Raw genomic sequence first — 26516 nt, forward strand, 5'->3', positions numbered from 1 at the left:
GGTGGAGGACACAGAACAAGATGGAATCGGCCCTCGTAGGTCCGCTCTTTTAGCCTGCTTCCTGGTCCTTAGATGGCCATCTTGCTGAGCCTTCGCAGGGCAGAGGGGCAAGGGAGCTCTCTGAGGACTTTTTTATAAGGGCACAATCCCATACAGGAGGGCTCTACCCTCATAGCCTAATCACCTCTCTAAGACCCCACCACCTAATACTATCACAGAGGGGGTTAGATTTCAACATATGAATTTTGGGGGAGAACAAACATTCAGTCTGTAGCATGGCCTCGGAAACGTTTTAACAATATGGATTCCTTTTTATTTTAAGGCCAATTGGTAGCCACCTCCAGGGTGGGGGCCCGTCCATTTGGGAGAGGGTGGGACTTCAGATTTCTTTGGTGTGTACAGAAAGTTTTAAGAGGAGGTAGAAGAGAAGTGGAGTTGGGAGAATTCTGTCCCAGAAAGGAGCAGGGAAAGAGTTCATGGCTGTCGCAGGGCCTCAAAGAGGAGGAATGGTGACCGAGAGACCTACCTCTTAAGGCTTCAGGGATCCTGTGGACTGACTGCAAATCCTGCCTTGTGGGCCAATCCTCCCCCCACCTCCTCCCCCACTTTCACACCATTCAGCAGAAACACACCATCTGATGGAGACAACTGGGGGTGGGGGGTAGGCTCCTCTCTCTCTCTCCATCAGTTATAATACAATGGTTCTCCAAAGATGGGACCCAGGCCAGCAGCACCAGCCTAAGTTGGGATATGCCGACTGAATCAGAAAGCCTTCCGGTGGAGCCCAGCAGTCTAGGTAGAAGAAGCCCTCCAGGAGATTCTGAGCTTACTAAATTTGAAGGACCGGCTTGCTCTTCTGTAATTGTATGTTAACTCATCTCTATTCTCAAGACAGAAAGTGCTTTAGGGGCAGAGACAAATGTTTTTACCAATGCCTTTAAAGTACAGAATAGCAAATATGTTTGTTGAAAGAATGAATAAAGCAAAGGGTCTCCTGCACAGTCTTAACTATTTAATAACTGCTTGGTAAATACTTTTGACAGCATCAGACTCAAGGTGGATCTCTAAAGAAGCACAGCCCATGAATGGCTGAGAAAAATCCCTCCCCTACCGGAGAAATAAAAGACATCTAGCTGTGAAAATAAACATTTCTCTAGAAGCCATCTAGGACTCATTTAAGTAAATGTCCTTTTTTTTTTCTAATGGGAAATGGAATGCAGTTTCATTGCCAAACAATTAGAAAATGCAAAGAAAGTATAAAAAGAAAATACGAATGTATCTCTTACTCCACCTCCTTCTGAGTCTTTTCTATGTAACATTATACTTATCCCCCAATTATAATATTAAAAATAAAAATAAAAATAAATATTTTCTTTATACTGGAATGTAACACATGCTCACTCAGAAATATTGGAAAATACAGAACAGCATCACAGAGAAAATCACGTCACCAATAATTCCATCATTCAAAAATGTGAATACCCTGGGGGATCTCCCTCCAGACTCTGTGTGTGTCTTTATGTATGAATTTTAAAACCTGTATATGTTCTATAACCTTCTCCTCTGTGATTAGCACCAGCTTTTCATATGTGATTACCTCCTGTGGCATGTAGTGTACAAAGCACATCCAGGATTAGACGACCTTCCGGGAAAGCCCCTGTGCTAGATGTGGCCCAAAGGCCCAAGGCTTGAATCTGCTCTCTGATTTTCCTTAGCACCACTCTGACTTTTTAAAGGATGAGTTAATGTAATGGGCAAAATGCTGGAAGCTTCTTAGAGTCCCAGGCTTTCACTGAATGAGAAGTCTGTTCCAAGAAAAAGTGTGATCACCTGGGCTTTCCTGGACGATGGGGTTGTGTTGGCATCATTCAGCTCTCTTCTGGCGCTTGGGTAACGCTTAGGATTTCAGAACCAAGCAGTCATCCATAAATGCTCATCTTGCTGTGTTTCTTCCTTTTGTCTTCAAGATAATCATTTGAAAATAGGTAGTTGTCCCCACCCACCCATCCTGGAACTCTCCACTAAACCCATCTATATGGGCTGGGACCCTTGGGATCCTCACCAACAGAAGTGAGTTCTGTGGCTTTGATCTTCTCATTATCAGTGTATCTGTGGGGGGAAAAGTGTGGTGGTGATGAATGGGGAGACAAGGCAATCTCAGATAAGGGTGGTGGTCATCTAAGGGACACTCACTGATGTTTTGTAATACTGTAATTTCAACGCAAACGTATTGTGGGTAACTTGCAAAGCGAAGTGTAAAAGAGGAAAGACAATCACCTGTCCTCCCAAATCTCATGTAATCCCTCTTGGCATTTTGTCTTTCAGCTTTTTGTCTGTGCATTTATCTTAATGAGCATTGAAAAACTATTTTCTGTAAAACTTGCAACCTCATTTTTTTTCACTGAAAATTATAGCAAAAATTTTTGTATGTTATTATAAAACATTCAGAACATATTTTTAATGCCATTTCCCATCATATACTCTCCTGAATCCTTTCCTCATGGTTACTTTAAAATTTTCAAGTTTATTTTAAAGTTTGTTTATTTTGAGGAGTGAGAAAGCTCATGTGAGTGGAGGAGGGGCAGAGGCAGAGGGAGAGAGAGACTCTCAAGCAGCCTCCACACTGTCAGCATGGAGCCCAACTCTGGGCTTGAGCCCATGAACCATGAGATCATGACTGAGCTTAAACCAAGAATCGGACGCTTAACTGATTGAGCGAGTCAGATGCCCCTTAAATTGTCGTTAAAAAAAAAAATCACCTGGTGCTCATCATACAAGTGTACCCCTTAATCCCCATCACCTATTTCATCAATCCTTCCACCCACCTCCCCTCTGGTAACCACCATTTTTTTCTCTGTAGTTAAGAGTCTGTTTCTTGATTTTTCTTTTTTCCCCTTTGCTCATTTGTTTGTTTCTTAAATTCCACATATGAGTGAAATCATATGGTATTTGTCTTTCTCTGACTTACTTATTTCACTTACCATTATTATATTCTTGAGCTCCATCCATGTCTTTGCAAATGACAAGATTTCATTCATTTGATGGCTGAATAATATTCCTGTGTATGTGTGTGTGTGTGTGTGTGTGTGTGTGTGTGTGTTTGTGTATGGGTGGTGTGTATAAAACATCTACTTTATCTGTTCATCAGTCAATGGAGATTTGGGCTGCTTCCATAATTTGGCTGTTGTAAATAATGCTGCTTTAAACATAGGGGTACATGTTACCCTTTGAATTAGTGTTTTTGTTTCTTTGGGTGAATATCCAGTAGTCTGATTGCTGGATCATGGTGCAGTTCTATTTTTTTCTTTTTGAGGAACTTCCACACTGTTTTTCACAGTGGCTACACCAGTTTGCATTTTTACCAACAGTGCAAGAGGGTTCCTGTTTCTCTATATCCTCGCCAACGCTTGTTTCTTGTGTTGCTGATGTTAGCCATTCTGACAGGTGCGAAATGATATCTCATTGTGGTTTTGATTTGCATTTCCCTGTTGAGCATCTTTTCATGTGTCTGTTGCCCATATGCATGTCTTATTTGGAGAAATGTCTGTTCATGTCTTCTTCCCATTTTTAATTGGGTTACTTGTTTTTTGGGTGTTGAGTTTTATAAGTTCTTTATATATTTTGGATACTAACTCTTTATTGGATAGGCTATTTGCAAATTTCTTCTTCCATTCCATAGATTACTTTTCAGTTTTGTTTCCTTCGCTGTACAGATACTTTTTATTTTGATGTAGTCTCAGTAGTTTATATTTGCTTTTGTTAGCCTTGCCTCAGGGGACCCATCTAGAAAAAAGTTGCTATGGTCAATGTCAGAGAAGTTACTGATGGTACTCTCTTCTAGAATTTTTATGGTTTCATGTCTCACATTTAGGTCTTTAATCCATGTTGAATTTATTTTTGTATATGGCATAAGAAAGTGGTCCAGTTTCATTCTTTTGCATGTTGCAGTTCAGTTTTCCTAACATGTTTTGTTGAAGAGATTATCTTTTTCCCATTACATATTCTTTCCTGCTTTGTCAAAGATTAATTGGCCATATAATCGTGGGTTTATTTATGGATTTTCTATTCTGTTCTATTGGTCTATGTGTCTATTTTTGTGACAGTACCATACTGTTTTGAGCACTACAGCTTTGTAATATAACTTGAAGTCTGAAATTGTGATACCTTCGGCTTCGTTTTTCGTTTTCAAAATTGCTTTGGCTATTCAGGGTCTTTCGTGGTTCATCTACATTTTTGGACTGTTTGTTTTAGCTTTATGGAAAATGCTGTTGGTATTTTGAAAGGAATTGCATTAAATCTGTAAACTGCTTTGGGTAGTACAGACATTTTAACAACATTTGTTCTTCCAACCCATGAACATGGAATGTCTTCCCATTTTTTGTGTCTTACTCAATTTCTCTCATCAGTGCTTCCTAGTTTTCAGAGTACACCTTTCACCTCTTTGGTTCAGTGTATTCCTAGGTTTCTTATTCTTTTGGGTGCAGTTGTAAATGGGATTGTTTTTGTAATTTCCTTTTCTGCTGCTTCATTATTGGTGTAATGAAATACAACAGAAGTCTGTCAATTGATTTTGTATGCTTCAACCTTACTGAATTCGCTTACCAGTTCTAGCAGTTTTTGGGTGGAGTCTTTCAGGCTTTCCTATATAGAGCATTATGTCACCTGAAAACCGTGAAAATTTTACTTCTTCTTTACTGATTTGGATGACTGTTGCTTTAAATTTTTGCTAAACATTCTTATATATGTAGCTTTGTCCATATTTCTGTGAAGTTGGGATAGATTCCTGAGAGTGGGATGAAATTTAGACATTGATAGCTTTGATAGCTATTCCTCATTGTTTTCCAGAATGGTCCAACTTCCACTGTCATGGCCTCAGTGTTTGAGCACAAAAGAGGCAAACACGAAAGGTGCACTGTGTGGGAATGTTCACAGCACCAGGTGGCACAAGATGTCAAATCTAAGGTGGATTTACTGACATGGTCCCTCTTAGCATCTTCATTTTACAATCCTAACAATGCAACACAAGTCTGTTTTATTTTTATTTATTTGTTTGTTTTTTAATGTTTATTTTTGAGAGAGAGAAAGAGCATGAGTGGAGGAAGGGCAAAGAGAGAGAGGGAGGCCCAGAATCTGAAGCAGGATCCAGGCTCTGAGCTGTCAGCACAGAGCCCAATGTGGGGCCTGAACCCTCAAGCTGTGAGATCATGACCTGAGCCAAAGTCAGATGCTTAACTGACTAAGCCACACAGGCACTCCTGTTTTATTTTTTTTTAAGTTTGTTTATTAATTTTGAGAGAGAGAGTCAGAGAAAGAGGGAGGGAGGGGCAAAGAGAGAAAGAGAGAGAGAATTCCAAGCAGGCTCTGTTTGCACTGTCAGCACAGAGCCTCATGTGGGGCTTGATCTCACGACCCTAAGATCACGACCTTAGCCATAATCAAGATTCAGAAGCATAACCAACTGAGCTACCCAGGCACCCTGACACAAGTCTGTTTTAGATTTCATCTGGGGAGTTTGGCCTCAGAAATGCCTCACATTATAGCCTGGTCAGTCCCTTTTCAAAAACATGGGTTTCAAGAACAACATGCTAGAGGCGTCCCTGGGTCTAAACATTTCTAGTGCAGCTAGATGTACTGTTTTTCTTTAACTGTGTTGAAGTTTTACAAGAGATCACCCTTGCACAGAAAATGTATCACTCATCCAACCTCTCCACTTAAGAACTTGAACATTTAGTTCTTTTCACTTGAATTTAAAAATAACACTATGATAAATTCCTCAAAGGCCAGTGACCACATGAATTGGTTCAGTAACTGTTAGACCCTGCTGCTGAGGAGACAGAAGTCCTAGAGGCTGCTTCTTTAATATCATGCATGGGTAAGAGGAAACGTGTCACAGCCCAGCCAAATCCCACTGTAGGACAGACGCAGACTTAGTCACAAGGAGACCCAGGTCAGGACATGTGTGTGGTTCAGTATAATTAGAACAATGACCCAAATGTTGGTGAGTCAAGGTCATCATGTGGGACAATAGTGTAATGACCTGGTATAGATATAACTCAAACTGTGAAAGGGACCTTAAGCAATTATTGAGTATACCGATGAGCAATCTCATGAAGTCAGAGATGTGTCCAAGATCCCATGGCTAGTTAGTGGCTCTCTGGGTCTTTAACTAGGTCTTTTGATTGCAAGCTAAGTGCACTTTCTGGCCCTACATTGGCTGCATCTCTGGCCCATGTCCATTGTGTCTTGGCAATGTCAGTGGGGCCTGGCAGAACGGATTGAGAGAGGAGCCCGGACTCGTGAGAAGACATCCCTTATTATTTGTGTTGCTGCCACATGCAAATAGTTAGTGAAATTTTCTGGTGCAGCCCGGAAGCTGACAGTCATCCACTTATCTTCATCTGTGTCTCTCAGGATGAAATAAAATGCACTTAAGAATTCATTCCTCTAGCCCCTTATTTATAGCAAGCCCCCTATGCATGAAGGAATAGCTCCAACTCGAGATTCTTTTCCGATGAGATACAAACCAATCTGCAGTGAGACATGTAGTCAGGGGACTGTAATTTCCTGACCTCAACATCATTAAACCTCAGCAAGGCCATCACATTAGCTCGTTTTTGTGTAATTGTATAAACACGGGTTTGCCAGTTCAAAGCACTCGGAAATATTTCACCATGCCTTCTTCAGAGCTAGGCGATAGTGACCACGTGCCAAAGCTAAAAAAAATAAATAAAATAACAAGCTTGTCTGAGCTAGTGAGGATTTGGATTTGTAGGAAGGCAGCTGGACAAGTCTTCAGATACATGCCACCATTTTGTGACCATATGCTTGGATGTAGAAGCTGGGAATGAGGGAAAAGGGTGAATGCCCTCCTCACTTTCTCCCTCCTTAGTTCCTCGTAGGTTGAATTTGATTCAGTTGAACTAATATGCATTGAAGGGATCTCGTGTGGAAGGTTCAGTCATAGGCCCTAGGGGAGGAGGACTCTGGCCTGTTTCCTGATCTGAAGGAGTTCGAGTTCCTGAAGATGAGATGGGCATATAAACAACTTTAACTCCAGGCAGAATGGCAGGAGTGCCACGATGGCTACAGAAGCGCTACGTAGTACCAGAAAGAAGGAGATGAATTTTGCTTGAGAGCTGCCAGAAGGCTACAAGCAAAGGGGAGCATTTAGCAGGTGAAGGGAATTCTGTGACGAGAACCCACTCTGAACACGGGTAGTCCAAGCACATGGCCAGGGGAGTGCAAGTGCAGGGCATGGGGTTGGGGGTAAGGAATTCAGTGTGAGTCGTGAACGTTACTCTGACCACAAGAAAAACAGGTCTCTGCAGAGGCCCAGTCTGCCTCAAGTAGTGCTGAATCTCCAGCGTGCCAAACGGCACTTAGTGTGTAATGAGTGGCTGGTAACGGAAAGAGGTCCTGCTCCAGCCGGGTATTTTTGGTGCACACGCAGAGATCCATTCAAGTTACCTCTAGCAATGGGTGGTTCATTTTGATAACATAGTTGGACTGGAACGATGGAGGCAACTCTAGGGACCAGGGACTGTCTGCAGACTCACTCACAGCAGGTGTGGTCTCTGGAATGCTTTCCTGCATTGGTCAGCTCTCCTCTCTTCCAGCCAGCTTCTTCTGCTTCAGCCAAGTCTCTGCTCCATCTTTACTGCAGTATGGAAGTGGTCACAATCGCCACTCTGATCCCTCTTTCCACGTCATGACATTCCCCCTGCTCCTGTTGTTGGTTGGCTTGGTCCCTGCGTGTCTACTGCTAAGAGCAGGAAACGTGCTGGCCCGGACGATTTTTGCATACATGGCCACCAGATGCCCATGCTTACTTCAACCAGCCATGCTGGACTGGCAGAGGGCTAGCACGAGCTGTGGGCAAAGTGTCTCCCTTAGAATTGGGTGCGGTTGCTCTGACAGTCTTAAGCACACCTGTGGCAGAAATAGAGCTGAGTTAGGTTTATGCCAATTGACCAAGGAATCTGAACTGTATTCAGTAGGCACCATGTTGTGGAAGGCTTTTATCCGGGCATAGCCTGCTGGCTCCCTATCTTTTCACATCCTCAGACTCTACCCTGATGCTGGCCAGCAGTCTAACAACTCTTTGCCCTAAAATATTTTCCTTTATTTCACTTGAAAACCTCATCACTCCATTCTCAATTTGGCTCCATCACTCCCTTTGTTCTCTGAGTCGTTCTCATGGAATCCTTGGCCCTCAGCAGATTGCCCCCTATGCGTGGGCCTCATCTAATCAGTTGAAGGTCAGAGGAGAACAAAAGGTTCACCCTCCCCTGAGTAAGAGAGAATTCTCCTGACAGATGGCCTTCACACGGAGACATCAGTTCTACAGATTTTGGACTTGGCAGCCTCCAGAATCGTGGGAGTCTATTTTATATCATTAATCCCTTTCCAATAGATGTTATTGGCTCTGTTTCTCTGGATACCCTGACTACTACAATGCCCTAAGAGAAACCCATTACCCTATTAGTAGTCATTCCCTACTCTCCTCCATCCAGCCCCAAGCAACCACAATATATGCTTGTACTGGATATTTCATATAAATGGAATCATACAATGTGTAATCTCCTAGGATTGGCTTTTTTAACATTCCTCCAAGTGATAGCATGCATTGGCACTTAATTTCCTTGTATTACCAAATAGTGTTTCAATTCTGTGGATAAACCACATTTTAGTCATCCATTCATCAGTAGATGTCTATTTGGATTGTTTCTACTTTTTGGCTCTGATGAATTGTTCTGCCATAAACATTTGTTGACAAGTTTTTGGATGGAGGTGTGCTTTTATTTCTCTTTGGTATAAACTTGGAGCACGGGAGTGGAATTGCCCAGTCATAGGTAACTGTATGTTTGAAATTCTGAAACACTGCCAAACCATTTGCCTAAGTGTCTTCACCGTTTTACCAGCAATGTAGAGAGTTCCAATTTCTCCACATCCTTGTCAACACTTATTACTTTCTTTTTTTGTAGCCATCACAGTGGGAGCAAAGTGGTATCTCACCCAGGTTTGGCCTTGCATTTCCCTCAGAGCTGATGACTTTGAGTATCTTATGTGCTTATTGACCACTTGTATGTATTCTTTGGAGAAAGGTCCATTCAAATCCTCTGCCCATTTTAAAATTGGGTTATCGTTTTCCTTTGTCTTTAAAAGAATTTTTTTTTAAACATCTATTTATTGTTGAGAGAGAGTACAAGCAGGGGAGGGGCAGAGAGAGAGGGAAGACACAGAATCGGAAGCAGGCCCCAGGCTCTGAGCTGTCAGCATGGAGCCGCACACGGGTGTCGAACTCACAAACCATGAGATCGTGACCGGAGCTGAAGTCGGACACTTAACTGACTGAGCCGCCCAGGCACACCTGCTTTATGTAATATTTTTAAAGAAGCTGAGGGAAGAAAGAAGAGGAAGTGTATACCATAACATTTGTTATAATAACTTTCTTATTTACCTTTTGGTAAATTTCATTCCTTTCTTCCTTTCGATTTCAATTACCATGTGATGTCAATTCCTTACTCCATTGCAGTTTAGTTCCGCTTGTTTCCTTTGTGCTTATATTGTTGAATATATTACTTTCGTGTACATTCTCTTATATACATATTGTTTTGTCCGATTGTTTTAAACCAGTTAAGAGAAGAAAGAAGGCATACGCAATCACACAGTTTTTACCATCACCTACGTAGTTTCCTTTACTGGGGCTCTTTGATATCCCTGCTCAGATTTCCTCCCTAGTTTTTATCTTTTAGCCCAGCAACATAGGGGCTGCCCCTGGTTCTGCATAAGTCCCTTGCTGGTCAAAAGTTGTGCTTTAGCCCCCTCCAGCCATTAGATGTCCACCCTGTACTTTTGGACGTGTGTGCGTAGCTTGTAGGTTGCTATCACACTTCAGGGAATTTACATTTTGGGCTCCACGTTCAGCCAGGGACTAGTAGCAAGGAGTTCCTCTCTGATCACTCCTGAGAGAGCTCAGTCTTGGACTTGCACAGTCTTCTCGGTTCCCAGGAGTAAGTGTGGTTTTAGTTGCAAGCCTGCCTTTGTAGGAGTAGCCCCTTAGCCAGAGTAGCTCATTGAGTCGGTGTTTGCTCAGAGGTTATGTTGGAGCCCCTTGAGCCAGTGAGGCTTCTGCCCTGTGGTGATGGGGCTGTGAGTGCCTGGAGGACGCTTTGGAGTCTGCCCCATGTCCTGATCTGATGACTCCTGAGTGGGTGCAGCCTAGAGCACCCCCAGAATTGACTGTGATCCCAGGAGTTCTCTTCTTGGCTCTTTCCCTGGTTCCATTAGCTGCTCTGTTTCCCTTGGATCCTGGAGCTACTGGCCTCCAAGGTATCCCCTGGTTTTGCCAACATCCTGAGACATGCCTTTCCCCGGGCCCTGTTCCAAATAAAGTCGGTCTCCTTGGGCAGAGCTGTGGGGGCCTTCATCCTTATGGCCTGCCTTTACTCTGGACAAACCCCTGCGAGTCTGCACTGAGGGTGGGATCCACTTTTTCTGACCATGTCACCCCTGCTCTTCAAGTCGGCACTGAGGGAGGAGGAAGCAGTCTTCCTCGCTTGCCTCTCCTGGGGGTGAGGAGGGGCAGGGACCTCTGAGGCCTCAGGATCCTTTTCTGCCCTGCCTGCGGTAGAGCTTCGCCTGCAAGCAGGAGGTGGCCCTCGTCCTCCCGGCTCCTCTTGCCTGGAACAGAGCTTCTGGAACAGAGGGCTGAGGAGGATGAGAAATGCAGGTAGCCTGCCTCTCCCAAGGAGAAACCGCAGCCCCCAATGGGGAGTTGAGGGGAGAGAGAATCTCCATCTTCTGGGCCACATCTGCCCAAAGTAGAGGGCCTAGGGTACCACTTCTGGAACATGGAGCTGTGGGGGCGGGGGGTGTGGTCAGGAAGGTCATGGCTTAAAGGTCACAGGCCCTGGCTGATTTTGTATTTAGTAGACTTTCTTGAATGGATATGTCTCCATTTGCTGTATGTCCTTAGGATGATTTCTGGGGATTTTAAATGACTGTGTTTTTTTGTTTGTTTTTGTTTTGTTTTGTTTTTTAAACAATTCTCCCTATTTTGTTTTGCTGGGGAGAATTTACACTGAGCTCCTTACCCTGTCATTCTGGAAGTCTTGCTCACCCACCATCCTGGCATACTCTCTGGAGTAGGAAAGAAAAGAGTGAACGGATCACTGGTTTGCCAGGCATTAATTACACGTATCCCTCAGCACACACTGGGCATGTGGCCTGTACCCAACTTAATTTCATGCCATGATTTGGTTCCTCAAGTACTGACTATAATATAAATCCAAGGGATGTGTTCTGTTCTACGGATCCCAGATCGGTTATGGAGATTCTGCTTTTGTTTCTGATGAGTGAAAACGGGATTCCTTTTTCGGTCTGGCTTCAGTAAAATATCCAGAGAGAAAAAATGTTGTATCTATAAGGGTCTTCTGCAAAAACTAATTCAAGTTTTCACACATCTAACCAACTTTCTCATTCAAATTTCAGTTGTGTTCCTATGAAAACTCTAGCTGCACTGAAACATTCCAGATGCAGCAAAACTTACTTTCAACTTCAAATTGAAGAAATACCAGTTTTCTAGCAAAACACTACCCTGCCTCCTACGAACATAAAAGGCAGCAAAGAAGCAACCACACCCGCGCCCAATAGCACTGGCACCATACGCCCCATACCCTGGAAAACCCGGTCCCCGAGGGCATCTGCAGACGACTCGGGAAGGGCCTCCTTCCACACTCAACGCGGAGAAACGCTGCATGGAGGTCCGTTCCCCTCTGGGCCACTCACAGTTTGCAGTGGCATCCAAGAGCTTCTCAGAGGCCTACGGCAAAAACTGTGCTGCTTTATTTAATGCGGCATTTCTCACACTTACTAAAAGCTCAGGACTCCTTTACAGAGGAGCACGAGTTAGCATCTCAGGAGATACAACAGTTTCATGGAGCCGTTTGAGAAAACTCTCAATCTCAGAGTCAGAATGGAATCATTTCATTCAAAGATATTTCTCGTATATGCACATGAAAAAGGCACTGCTTCCCTTGAGCTGAAATATTCAAATAGGGTTTCTGCTGCCAGGTGAATTTTCTTACGCCTTCTAACCCAGGTAACTTCCAAGGCTCCTCTGCTCAATAAAACCTCTTCCAGCAACTCTGTGTCCCCTCCCTACTCGGTGCAAGAGAGTCAAGTTCTAGGAGGTGAGGCCCTTCCTTGTTGCCAGGACCACTGGGCGCCAGAGGCGTGGACAAGGGAAACCCTGGGCTTTTGGATCCAACACTTGAGCAGCCGCACCGGGTAGTCAAAGCAAACCTGGAATCGACTTCAAAAAGCTCACAAACAGCCTTGAGAGGTTATGAGCTGGGCGATAAATCATGTGCAGTAGCTGTCACCACTGACACCTGCTGATCGGTGACCTGCTCAGCAAGTTTAAAGAACTCTGAGTTTCTTGGTTAAAAAAAAATAATCTAAAACAAGGCTCCAAATGAGGACTTCTGCTCCTTGTATGCTCTTCAACAGGAGAGGGAGCACTAGGGAGGACTCCACGGGCCTGGACACATTGCCGGGGCAGGCCTATCTGCAGGGAGCACACGGCCTGCTTCGCTATCCTTTAGAAAATTCTGGGGGTGCCTGGGTGGCTCGGTTAAGCATCCGACCTTGGCACAGGTCATGACCTCACGGTCAGTGGGTTCGAGCCCTGAGTCAGGCTCTGTGCGGACAGCTCGGAGCCTGGAGCCTTCTTCGGATTCTGTGTCTCCCTGTCTCTCTGCTCCTCCCCTGCTCGTGCTCTGTTTCTCTCTCTCTCTCTCTCTCTCTCAAAAACAAATCAACATTAAAAAAAGAAAATTCTGATAGCCACAGCATGGTTTCAGCTCTTCCGCAGAGGCACTTGGAGCCCGGGGCCCCTAGAGGCGTCACCTGCTTTCTCAGGAAGCACCGGGTCAAGGGGCCTTTCTGCCCTGGGCCTCAGGGAGGGTTTTCCTGCTCCCGGTCCCTCCCGGAGGGTGTTGATTTTGCGAGTGGCACCCACATTCTTTTTTCCCCTTATCAACTTTTTTTTTTTTTTTCCATAGGGAGAATAGAGCCTCGGACCCAGTACCTGCAGGTCCTGTGAGTACAGACCCCTCTTGGCGCCCGGGCCAATATTTACAAGGTGGTGGCAAAGACTTCTGCTAAGAACCCTTGAAAAAAAAGCTCAGGGAAAGGGGATTTGCCAACCGTGTCACAGACTCAGAAGTTTAAGAGTATCGCAGATCACTGAAAAAGGGTCTGATTGAAGTGAGAGCTGATATTCAAGAATTGAATCTCTAGTCTGAAGAGAGGCAGGGTTTTAACCAGGGACCCTTCAGTCTTCCTTGTGGGGTCTCCACACCCCCCCCCCCCGGGCTGGCATCATCCATCTCCCACAGCTCAGAAGTGACCTACGAACTAAAACTACGAATCGTATTTCTATAATTGAAAGTAAAGAAATCAAAAACAAAAATAACTAAACTCCGGAAATATAATTGCTTAACCATTTCTTTGTATTTTTATTGAACTTTCTTCAATTTTTTTTTTTTTTTTAATTTCTGCCCAGTCACGACAATTAAGTGGGAAACCACAATGACAATTTACAAACTGTGGCATGAAAAAGAACACACACCCCATCAGGAGTTATACCAAACCCTTTCCTTTTTATTCATTCAAAAGAGTCCAACGCACAAATGTCAAATATGAGCACTGTCATTTTTTTTCTTGGAAGGGGGAAAAACATTTATTCTGGCAGCACTTTTACAATTCCAGGAAGCGGTTTTGATACCATTGGTTGCAAGAATAGAAACCATAACAGACTTGAAGGGCGTTTGTTTGCCAGGCCAGGGCTACTTGGTCTGGAAAGACTCCCCCTTGTGCTTTGTGAACTGCCCGTCCACCTCGGCTGGCCGAGCCTTCCCAGGTATGGAAAGAGAAAACGGAATTTCCTGCACAGACACTGAAAATTCCAGTAGAGCAGAGTGTTTTCTGTATCTCCAACCCTCCCCCCCCCACCCTGAAGCAAGTTCTCAAGCTTTTCTGGAGCTTCTTTTGGTCACATGACCCTCAATCATGACGACCTTTTTGCCGAAACACATGTGACACCAAGATTTCTTCTTACACTGCTTCTCTAGGGTTCAGATGACAGCACAAAACATCACTTGTCAAAAAATAGCAGATATTAAGAATGTGGGCATTTATGTTCATAATTATGATAAACACCTTGCAGGGTATGTCACCCAAAGGAGCATTTTTTTTTTTTTTTTTCACTTAATATGGTCCCCTGGGGAGTTAGCCCGAAGTCACATCCTTAAGTGTCCTTGCAAAAAAAGACTGGTCAAAGTCAGTTAATTTGACAGTTTAGGAACTGTCTCGTGCCAATTACAAAACTCCTATGCCCAACAATTCAATGGTCCATAAAGCAATTAAATGTTACCATTCAGTTTACACACACGCACGCACGCACACAGAGAACTGTGACCAAAGGATTAAGCAGGTAATCTCGTGACTGTGTTCTAAAAGAAAACGAAATCTCAAGATTGAGGTGTCGTATTCAAGTATCAAAAAATGAAGAAATAGTCTGATCCCATTTGATTTTATGATCATGACAAATCATACTCGTTTCACTGAGGTTCTGGAGTTAGTAAAGTCAACTCCTGGGGCACAAAATCTACAAAACTCAACTTAAGATTTTTCACAATGCAGCTGCTTTTCTTGTTTCTTTTAAAAAATATGTTGAGACTTTGTATAGTGGCATTCCAAAAGTCAATACTTTATAAAAGAAGTAAAAGAATAATACCAGCTGACTCACTTTTCATGCCTTACACTGGTGAGAAAACAGTTTGTCTTACACATTTTTCCATCAACACACAGAGGAGGCAGCTGTAAACAGAGTCCTTTATACTCTTCAAAGAACGTGTTACTATTGCAGCAGATACTGTTTGGCCCCAATTAGGAGTAGACGAGAGCAATTTGCTTTGCTTTTCACGTTTTACTTGGTGGAGATTTTAAAACAATGGTTTTACTAGTTCTTGGCAGCAGACCATCCAATCAGAGGCTCTGTATTTATAAATAACCAATGCGGGACTATGCTCTCCAGTTAGGGAGCTCACTATCTCAAGGTCTGACCGCCAGATGTGAAGGGCTTTCTAAGTGCTCTGCTAAATTTCACAGACTCTGTTCTAGAGAGAGAGAGAGAGAGAAGTACTCATTAGCAAAGCTCTTTGCACCATTCACAACTGACTCCTGATTATCTTAAGCTATTGAAAGACTCAGATTTTCCATGGACTCCTTGACCCCTCTGTCCCCCTCCCCTGAAGAATCCTACCACCAGGCTTCCACGACCCCTCTGTCCTCTGCCCCTGAAGAATCCATTAGCATATCATCTAGTGAGAATGTAATGTCAACAGGAAGCTGGGAGCAAGGAACATTCTGCCCAGCACCACTGGAAATGTGGGCAAAGAGAAACAAGAATCCCACCAGCCTGCCCAAGGAACAGGCTTGCAGGCAGGGACCTTTATTTAAAAGAAGGGGAGGAGACACTGCCTGAAATACAGGTAAGGTTCTTGCTGATTATCACAACCTCTGCGAACCAGCACTTAATCCATGGGCAGACAGATGGGTTTTTTAAAATCTCAGAAGGACTAAAGATGAAAGAATGAACAGAAAGGCCTTTTGCTAAAATAAGAAACCAGCCCCATCTTGGCACAGTCCTCATGCAGAAATATTGCACCCAGTGTTAACTAACGCTAGAAGCTTCGAACTGTATAAATTTAAATGTATTTGCATATTATAAAAATAAAGATAAACATATACATATTTTACACTAGTTACGGAACAGCAATGAACGGTCAGTCGATCCTTCTTTCACATTTAACAGAACTGAAATCTGAGTGCTCAAAACACGGCCACCTGTACTGCAACTATGGCTTATATGTGCACAGAAAACAAAATCCCTGAGAAGCCATTCGACTTTTTTTTATCTTTTCTTCAAGTAGCGCTCTCCTTGGAGGATCACAGTTCTGAGGTTCAGGTTGTAAAACATTTGCTCCATGTTCTTCCCCCCCCCGCCCCCGTCCTCCCCCGCCCCTCCCCCACCTCATCTACAGGCCAGGTGCGCTCCCTCCTCTGCAAGCACCCTGGACAGTTATTACTCAAGTTCACGGAACGTGCGTGGGAGTGTGGAGGGTTTGCCGGGTACGAATGATGGTCCAGGTGAGTTCTGATGCTCTCTTTTCTCCACGGAAATTCCATAGCCATAGAAGTCATTGGTTTCTGTGCTTTTCACCAACGTTCTTCCTATACGGGTAGAGGAGAAGAAAGCACAGACATGACAAAAGGTGACAGAGAAGGATATTCTCAATTCTAAGAACAGGAAGCAAAACTATGAATTGGGTTTTTTTTTTGCACCAATTTTAATTTTTACTTCTAGAATTCCTTATAAAAATGTGAGTGTCAGGCAACTAAGGATCCTACAAAGAAAAGCGTCTTTTCACTAGAAAGCTGGTCGGACACTTCTGGTTGTGACATTAAGTTTAGGCATAATGAGGAACTATACGAATTAGTAATAACCACCTAAGCCATTGTAATTTCACAGCCGAATGAGATTTATAATCAAGAACCCCAAACACTAACCACAGCACTGAGTCCTTTTAGGACACACACACACACACACACGCACACACGCGCGAGCTAAATAGCCCTCTAGGAATAGGAGTATATACTGAAAAGTGAGAACTTTTAGGATGTCTAACTGGCCTTAAAAGGCATGATTTCACTTGCAATGTTACATGCAGGCAAGGCTGTCAAACTAAAAGCTGGAGTTGGATGAATATAAAATAAACTCCTGTATCGCCACCTAATTAAACAGAGTGGCATTCAATTCAGACAAAATGATTAGAGAGAAAGAGGTCAAAGGTCCTCATCCCTTATGTCACCTTTCCTATAATGACATGCAGTCCCTCCATCCCCCCCCATCTCTCAATGGTGCTTGATTTCACAGAAACTTTGTAAAATATTAGTAACATTACCAAAAAACACACCTTCCATTTACTAACAACTTACTACACATCAGGAATCACACCCACTCACTGCAGTGCATTACTGGATTAATCCTCAACTCATAACACGGCTATGGGGTAAGCTCCATCCTACTCTACATTCACCAAGAAGGAAACGAAGGTTCCCAGAGGTTAAATAACTTCTGGAGGGAACACACCAGGGTGCGAGAGAGCCAGCCTTTAGCAAGGGTTACTTGACTCCACAGCGTGCTTGACACTAAAAGCCAGGTTGGGATGTTCGGAGCCCTGGGGATAGCTTCATGTTTCTATGGCATCAGCCACGAAGACTTTTTGAAGGCCTAATATATAGCAAACTTCCCAGTAGAGAAAGTTTTGACAACTGCCTCAAATTCGAGTAATAAGAAAATAAATCTAACGTAAAGAGGATGGCAGTGTGAAAACTCCCATCTCCACCCCGCAGTTAACTTCGGTGGTTCGAGTTCTGGGTTTGTGAGAGGGATGCAAATGTTTTCCTCACGGAACCCAACAAGCCTTCGGAAATGCAGACAGTTGTGTCTGGCTGTCTGTTCCCCTGAGCCACACGTAAGACAGAAGCACAAGGATGTCGAAGCAAGGGCACCCAGAGCCTATAATCACCAGGAAGCCACTTGTGGCTTTTATTTTATTATTTATTTTTTTTTTCAACGTTTATTTATTTTTGGGACAGAGAGAGACAGAGCATGAACGGGGGAGGGGCAGAGAGAGAGGGAGACACAGAATCGGAAACAGGCTCCAGGCTCTGAGCCATCAGCCCAGAGCCTGACGCGGGGCTTGAACTCAGGGACCGCGAGATCGTGACCTGGCTGAAGTCGGACGCTTAACCGACTGCGCCACCCAGGCGCCCCCACTTGTGGCTTTTAAACACAGAAGTGGCGAGGGTCCGACGTTGAAAGATAATATTGGTTCGTAGGGGAAAAAAAAAGACATTAGAGGGACGGAGGCCAGTTGAGACTCAGTCACAGGTATCTTGGCAGGGACAGGTGCATCTAGAGGAAAGGAAGGGCCAGAAACAGTTGTGTGGCCAAATTTACTCGTGTCAAGATACACTGATAAGACGGGAGAACAGGTCTCGGGAAGGCTGTGTGTCTGCAGCCGCAGCCCCTGGCTCGGCGGACGGGAGCCAAGCAACGCCACTCCCCGAGGCGGGAAGCAGACCGACGAGGAGCGTTGAGGGGCAAGACAGTAACTCACACCAGTGAAGCCTAGAGCCCGCGGGACACCCAAGGGAGCTGCCGTGGGGCGCTGGGGGAAAGGACAGCGTGGGGGCTCAGACCCAGAATCCTCTCGGGGTTCTGCACCTGCTCTTCCTGGAACACAGCACACACAGTCCAGGTATTTAGAAGCTCAGGCTGAAACTGAGGCTCTACCGTGTTGTATTAATCAATTAATCAGGTCTTTTATTTTCTGTATTGGGATTCTTCGACATCCGGGCCCTTGCTGCCCCTGGAGGCCCCCCCTCCCCCCGCACTAGCAGGTTCCTAGAGACCCTGAACAACATCGACGTGAGCGCGCTTCTCAGTACCCACCCGCTATCCGGAGCCCACACCTCTCAGCCACCGCCTTTATCAGGCTCCGACACTGCGGGCCACCCTCTATCTGCCCCCCTCACTCCAGGGCCATGTGCCAGGCAACCAGGGACCCTCCCTGTGCCCCGAGGCCCGCCCGAGCCACTCAGGCCCGCGGAGCCCAGCCAGCACCCGCCCTTGGCAAACTCACTCACTCTTGGGCACAGTCCCCTCTCTGTGCCTCGTTTCCGTCCCCCCCCCCACCCCCCATGGCGCAGCATACACCCTCCTCTAGGGCCCTGTGAGTCCTAAGCTGTCTTTTTCAGTGGCAGTCACTTCCTGATCTGTTGGCCTTACCGTATGTGCAAGGCTCTGTTACGATACTACATTCTAAGACAAATGTGTAAGTAAGAGCTTGTGTGAACACAGCACTGAACTGGGAGCCATGGAGTGGGTTTCAGGCCGAGGCACGTCACTCGGTGACTGTGACTGTCCGCACGTGGCCTAGTCTGGAGTCCAGAGACCCCTGGCCTATGTGACTTACAGGGCGGTGAGGGGCCAGTGAGCCAGTGCGTTGGGGGGTTTTGTTCATCTGGCACTGCAGGCGTTTGTGATTATAATATGAAAGAAATGATACCACTCATCCCCACTTTCCCCCCTGAGGACGGGGCCAGGACACTCCAGGTGGCCTTGTAAACGGATCTTCCCTGGTTACTTGGCAAGGCAGGCCAGCCCCCCTGCCACCACCTGTCCAGCACAAACGTGCACCCTCCCTGGGCAGGCACCTCAGTTAATAAACTAAATGTTGGGGCGCCTGGGTGGCTCAGTCGGTTGAGCACCCCACTTCGGCTCAGGTCATGATCTCACCGTTCGTGGGTTCGGGCCCTGCGTCGGGCCCTGTGTGGACAGCTCGGAGCCTGGAGCCTGCTTCGGATTCTGTGTCTCCCTCGCTCTCTGCCCCTCCCCCACTTGCACTTTCTCTCTCTCAAAAATAAACATTAAAATTTTTTTTAAATAAGTAAATGTTGCTAGGCAAGTCGGTGAGCACATTTTATTCTAGTATCTATATCTGCATTTTGAAGTTTTTTTTTTTATGATTACCTTGATATGCCACCCATGGTGCACACCACTAATATTCCTAGTGGAAAAAGCAGCAACCGAGTTTATTGAGCGCTGTTTGCTCTGTGGAAGGAATAATGCTACCTGGCCTCCCCAGCAATGGCCTCTCTAAATGCTCATGACAACCCCACAAGACAACCGCTTCTGGGATCCGCTTCTGACAGAGCTCTACAGCCACGGCACCAACAGATGGCAAAGATTCACACTCGGGCGGTGTAACTCCAGCGCCCAAACTGCCTTGAGAAAATAAAGGCAAACACTACTTTTAAGAAGCTATTTGCTGTGTCCATCCGCTCGAGCTTTTCGTGATGTTACATTCGTGCATATTACATTTTTTTAAACGACTTTTTTTGGGGCGCCTGGGTGGCTGAGGCGGCTGAGCACCCAACTCTTGATTTCAGTTCAGGTGATGATCCCAGGGTCATGGGATCGAGCCCCGCATCAGGCTCCCCAAGAGCCTGGAACCTCCTTAGGATTCTCTCTCTCTCTCCCTCTGCCCCTACCCCGCTCGCGCATGCATGCTCTTTCTCTGTCTCTAAAAATAAAAATAATAAAGGTAATCTTAAAAATAAAATGCCTTCTTTCTTCCAGCAAGGAACTGAGATTACTAACATACGCAATATCATAGTAAGTTAGGCCAAAGAATCAAGCAGTTTCCTGATTCTTAATTCTCAATGTTGTCTTGATTCTGAATAAGCAAAAGATTTGTAACCTTAAAATGCCCTGCTCTATATATGAAGAGATCTCTTCATCCCAAAGCCCACCCCACCCCCGTTTTCCCCTAAACTCTCAAGTCCTTAGGAAGTCCCTAATTCAAGAAACCCTCTCTGCTTCCCGGAGACTTACCCTTAAAACTTGGTGCTCCTAAAGTCACAGATTGGGTACAGTAAAAATGATGACATAAGGGAAAGAAGCACTATCTTTTCCACTTAATTTTCCAAGAAAGTATGGAGATACCTAAGCAGAGAGGGAACAAATTCTAGTATCAGTGTGGCTGATGGGGCACTAAATAATCAAGAGACACTATTCCCCCTTGCCTGTGAAAGGAGCGAGGCAATGAGCGGTCTCACTCCTTACAAAAAACAAAGCAAATCAACACAAATCAGCATGATACACCCCACAGGCCACCTCCACATTCCGCTTCCTTTCCTTCTGAAATACCATACCATCCCCACCCTCCGTGTTTCACAATCCTGTGGTCACTGAAAAATCCCCCATCGTTCTAAAGCCAAGTTTGTGCTGCTCCGTTGCTCTTGTAAAAAGAAATTATCAGGTCCATACTAACGAACCTGAGTGTAATTAAACCTACGTTGCCCGTTTATCTGATGAGATAAAGGCGACAGTGTCTTCATGCTACTTTTTATAAAGGGCTATTTCAATTGGTCTTAAATATCCCTGTGTGGTAACAATGTAACTGCCAAATTCTCATGCGAAGCAATCACTGTATCCTTGGGACTACTTACAAACGTGTATATATACAATAACCCAAGTGTAAGAGGTAGTTCTGAGATGCAGTGTCTCGGCCCTTTTTATCATTAGTCGCACTTTCTGGAAAAGGAGAAAGCTTAGCTTGACAACTTTCAAACCGGCCCATATTTTCCAATTCTGTAACACATGACCTGCCCAAATCAGAATCTGCTTCCCTTTTCATTGCCACCATTCCACATGAAGTGCAGACAGACACGGAACCACCACAAGAGAAACGGCAACTGTCAGGAAATAAAAATGACATATTCCCATGTCCTGTATGTTCCAGGGTCTGTCCATTAGGAAACCACATGGAAGAATGTCGGTTGCATTTCAGTATGCCTTCAGGTAACACATTTCTAGATGCTAACCTATTGGATCCTGTCTTTTAAATGAAAATCAGTAGAGGGGCGGCTGGGCAGCTCAGTTGGTTAAGCATCCGACTTCGGCTCAGGTCATGATCTCACGGTTTGTGAGTTCGAGCCCATGCGGGGCTCTGTGCTGACAGCTCAGAGCCTGGATCCTGCTTGGGATTCTGTGTCTCCCCCTCTCTCTGCCCCTCCCCTGCTCATGTCCTGTCTGTCTGTCTCTCTCTCTCTCTCTCTCTCAAAAATAAATAAACATTAGGGGCGCCTGGGTGGCTTGGTCGGTTAAGCATCCAACTTCGGCTCGGGTCATGATCTCACAATCCGTGAGTTCGAGCCCCGCGTCGGGCTCTGTGCTGACAGCTCAGAGCCTGGAGCCTGTTTCAGATTCTGTGTCTCCCTCTCTCTCTGCCCCTCCTCTGTTCATGCTCTGTCTCTCTCTGTCTCAAAAATAAATAAACGTTAAAAAAAATTTTTTAAAAAAACATTAAAAGAACTTATTTAATGAAAAGCAGTAGATAAACTGGGTTATCTAGCAGTTTATCTGAGTATATACTTGGTGGGGGCTGGGTTCCTCTAAACCTCTTTGGAAATGAGAAAGAGGAACATCATACAGGGTACCTAAAATTAAAAGCAAACAGTGAGCTGCCATTCGCTTCAAGAAGTTCACACTCCCTTCTGAACTGGAATTTTAAGTGTCTCAATGTACAGAGCAGCAGGGCAAAGACAGGAATTCACAGATAAAGTTTTCAAAAATAAAACAATGAATCTACTTTCTCCTTTCTTTTCCCACTGAAAGTAGGACTCTGCCTTTAACGACTCATAATGTCCAAGACTCAGTATCCTTTTAATGCCTAGGGGTCAGTCCGGCCGACCAGAATTTCTGGCGGAAAGGGATGGGAAGTGGCGGACGGGGTGATTAGCGAGGTGGTGAGAAGATCTCACAATGCATCATATATCACATCACCACGATGAACACTTTAGCCATCGTACGATTTTATTTGTCGCTTATACTTCACTGAAGCTGAAGAGAAAAGGTCAACGGTTGCCGGGGGTTAAGGAGGAGGCGGGGACCGAGGAATAAATAAAGAGAAGGAGGAAGAGGACCTTTAGGGCAATGGAAATACTGCTTTTCATACTACAATGGCGGACATAGAAACCCATGGAACGGGCAGCACCAAGAGTGGACCCTGAAGTAAACTGTGGACCTTGAGTGACGATGAAGTAAACTGTGGGACCTTGGGCCCATCTAGTACCACAAATGTGCCACTCTGGTGGAGGGAAGCTGTGCAGAGTGGGGCAGGAGGGATGTGGGATCTCTCTGTACCTTCTGCTCAATTTTGTCGTGAACCCAAAGCTTCTCTACAAAATAAGTTTGTGTCTTAAAACATTGCCTCCTATCCTAAAAGAAGGAAGGAAGGAAGGAAGAAAGAAAGAAAAAGAAAAAGAAAAAGAGAAAAAAGGTCTGAAGGAGGCAGGTCTCCCTGCAAGCAGCCCCACCTCTCTACTGTCCAATAAATGGGGGGCTGGCATTGGGGGCGGGGGTGCTAGTCAATTCACTGCCTTTAGACTGAATGAGGCCAAGAATAACACGTGATGAGAATTTCTTTGAAACTCACAAATCTGCTTAATACCAACACACTAAGCAGCAAAGCCATTCTGAAAGCGGCACGAAAAAATTTCTTGCCTGCCCGGAACTATATGTGTTGTATTAGACACCAGAGGGCACAGGTTTCTTTAGGAGTGATGAACATGTTCTAAAATTCGATAGTGGTGATGGCTCTGAACCACTAAATAAATGTCAATAATCACTGAATTATTTAAAAAGTGTATCAGACAGAATCCACATCCTTAAGGAGGTCAGAAGTTTTCAGAGCGACCTAGCAAATGTGTCACTAGGTGAGTCTTCACCTCATCTCAAAAGCAAATATCCTTGAAAATCAGCCCAGAAGAGCCAGAGTATGGAGAGGACTCATATTTCTATCTGATCATCAGCAAAGACAAGAAGCCACTCAGCTCCTCAGTATCCCCCTGGAGGGAGAGGTACAGTAGAGGCATTTCTTTCATGCGACCTTTTCCCAATGGAAAGCTGGTAGGGACCCCAACCACCAATCACCAAAACAATGGATGAAAGTAAATCGTCTTAAAAAAAAAAATCACTACTTACTCTTTATTCTCTGTCTCTCCCCATAGGGAAATAAAACACAGAAAAATTTTTAAATGAGAAATAGAAAAACTTGGAATTTATAAGGAAGATCCAGTTAAATAACAGTCATCGATGGTTTTTCTTTATAAAGCGCATGGCAGCACCATTATTTTACACATGGTCAAAGGCAGGCAGTTAAATGACAAGTCTCTGATTTGACCTGTAAAGGAGAGGAGTAAGCTGGTTAAAGAGCTTGGACTGTCTTTTCAAAAAACCACCATGAGATCTAGATCAATGACATAGGAGTAGGGTGATAATTCTTGTACGCCTTGAAGAGTTTACTGGCTGGCCTGCTGTCCTGGAATAATTATTAAGAGCCCTCCTGTCAACCTCAATCCTTTCCTGATTCGAACAGTAAGTTACGGATCCATGTAGCACACGGATCAGCTTTGCCTCGGTGCTGACAATCGGTTGCTGACCAGAGACAGGCTCTATAGACAAAGATAAAAGCCCACTGGCCAGGGAGCCCACGCGTAGAGTCATGGAGGGGGGCCCAGAGGTCATAAAGTCCAGCATACGCACATTAGAATCATCAGGGGGACTATCGTTTTTTCCAAAGTCTAGTGCCTGGCCCTTCCCTCTGGAAATTCACACACATATGCCCGATTAAGAAAGATGGATCTCAACCACCCACCTGCATTTTAATGGGATGATAGAGAAGTAAAAGATCACTCTACTAAGCCTTGCTAAAAAGTTAACTGGCCTAGGGGCGCCTGGGTGGCGCAGTCGGTTAGGCGTCCGACTTCAGCCAGGTCACGATCTCGCGGTCCGGGAGTTCGAGCCCCGCGTCAGGCTCTGGGCTGATGGCTCAGAGCCTGGAGCCTGTTTCTGATTCTGTGTCTCCTTCTCTCTCTGCCCCTCCCCCGTTCATGCTCTGTCTCTCTCTGTCCCAAAAATAAATAAACGTTGAAAAAAAAAAAAAATTTTTAAAAAAAAAGTTAACTGGCCTAGAGTTGCAAAGCCAGTGCAGTGGTCCAGACTCCTAATTTCTAGTGCCTGTTGGCACCCCCAAGTTTAATCGTCAGGTTCAGACCCAAGCTGTGACTACATAATAACCACCACCTGTGACGGCTTTCCTCCTCAGTCCCCCAAATCTCCTGCTTTCAATACACAGTCATCGACATAAATCAGACCTCCACTGGGTAGGGCCGGACCTGAGCGTCTGTTTGTTTTCACGGATATTCCTTCATTTAGAATTGAGACTTACACTCCAAACCCGCTGTCCATTGTATGAGGCTTTAAAACAAAACAAAACAAAAAATCCATTTTGAAATAAAACTATTCACATAGCTAGGTCAAAAGCAGTTCAGTCCCTAAAGGTATTCTCTCCAGCATCTAGATGTCTGAGGCTACGCGGCTCTGATTACCCAAGACCTTAAAGCTGCTTATTCAATTTAAGTATAATAACGTGTGAGAGACAGAGGAGGTGATAGCGGTTTTTTTTTTTTTTTTTTTTTTTCCAGGCTGGTATAAATGTCTTTCTGTGGCAGCACAACGAGAAGCCCATGGGAAAGCACCGATAAAGCTGGCTGGCTGCCACTGTGGTTTCTTGTGCAAACTGATACTTTAACTTCTACCTCTATCTTGCCTATTAAACGCCACGCGGCTATGGCGAAACAAGAGGTTAACGTCTGTGCTTGCTCAGGAAAACCTACACCAGTGCAACGGTTTCCCTCACCCCCTGCTACTTCTGTAAGCCCCCCTCATCCTCTCCCCACTGTGTTTCTGAAAGAAAGGGGCCAACGTCCACCAAAGAACAATCACATTTGTGTTTGATATATTCATACAACAGACAGGGACAAGGGGTGCTCTGGTTAGTATGAAGCTACTATGTAATCGTAAGAAGTGCTTCACAATTTCCCAATGTCCTACGGGCCCCGTGCGTGAGGAGTTAGTCCATGTGTGTGTTAGCTAAAATAGCATTCTGAATACACAGCATTAGATAAGAGTTTCCCGTGGGTGTTTGGTGACATCTTCCAGCAGAGATGAATTAGGGATGTTCTAATGAGTCACTTGGTTTGGACAAAGCACCCTTCTACTGCAGCCGCTAAGGAATGAGCACCCACTGAACACCTCGCTCTGCAGACAACACGCGAAAGTCAGGCAAACGGACACTTCCGGGCTGAGGCCTGAGCTCCTACCTCTCGAGGCTCTTGTGGAACCCACCCCATAACGAGTCTCTCAAGGTGAGGTGGACAGGCCACCATTTTCAGATGCAAACTGCAGAACCTCCCTATAAAAAGCTCGTCTGTGAAAACAAAATTCTATGGGGTCAGCTCGGAAGAAAAACTCAAGCTTGCCGCGTGAATGCTTTGCCCTACAAGCCACGTCGCTGCTGTCTCCTGGAGAATCTCCAAGAAGACTGTGCCCTGCTCCTTTGCAAGATTTGCAGCGGAAAGGGATTTTATCACACTTTAAAAGTGGCCTGTGGTTCTTAACACTACAAAAAGAACTAAACAAAAACCCAAAACAGGAGGAGTTCGATCTGTAATGCCAAGTCAACTATCTAAAAGTTCACACGTGTACATTCTCTGTGTTTCAGGCCGTTTGGGGGACGGTAGGGGCAATCTGCACAGCCATGATTATGAAGGGCTGAGAATCAGAGACCTACAGAAAAAAATTGTCTACCACGGATTTGCTGTAGGCTTTTCTTACTTAGTGGGCGCTCACTTTCCATAAAAAAAAATGTTCTTTTTGGATGTATATACCTGCAAATCTACTAAAAACCAGCTACACACCTTAAATGAGTGAACCGTATTGCCTATGAAATGACAGCTCGATAAAGCTGTTA

At 45.0% G+C, this 26516-nt stretch overlaps 1 protein-coding gene across 8 annotated transcripts in view; it reads right to left on the reverse strand.

Annotated features, from left to right (window-relative positions):
• Positions 1-13529: 13529 nt before the first annotated feature.
• The window catches only part of MFHAS1 (malignant fibrous histiocytoma amplified sequence 1), a 51079-nt gene continuing 38092 nt past the window's right edge, over positions 13530-26516 (reverse strand). For 2 of the 8 annotated variants that reach the window (XM_030312260.1, XM_030312263.1), the window contains exon 3: positions 13530-16302. In XM_030312260.1, coding sequence (XP_030168120.1) covers positions 16269-16302 — 34 coding nt within the window. In that variant the 3' untranslated portion in view covers positions 13530-16268. Of the gene's footprint in view, positions 16303-17907; positions 18050-20533; positions 20645-23686; positions 23697-23732; positions 23886-26516 lie in introns of those variants that run through there. The other 6 variants (XM_030312261.1, XM_030312264.1, XR_003968200.1 and 3 more) reach the window with 5 other exon arrangements.

Source organism: Lynx canadensis, chromosome B1 (genome assembly GCF_007474595.2).
Source record: "Lynx canadensis isolate LIC74 chromosome B1, mLynCan4.pri.v2, whole genome shotgun sequence".
Taxonomy (NCBI): Eukaryota; Metazoa; Chordata; class Mammalia; order Carnivora; family Felidae; genus Lynx; species Lynx canadensis.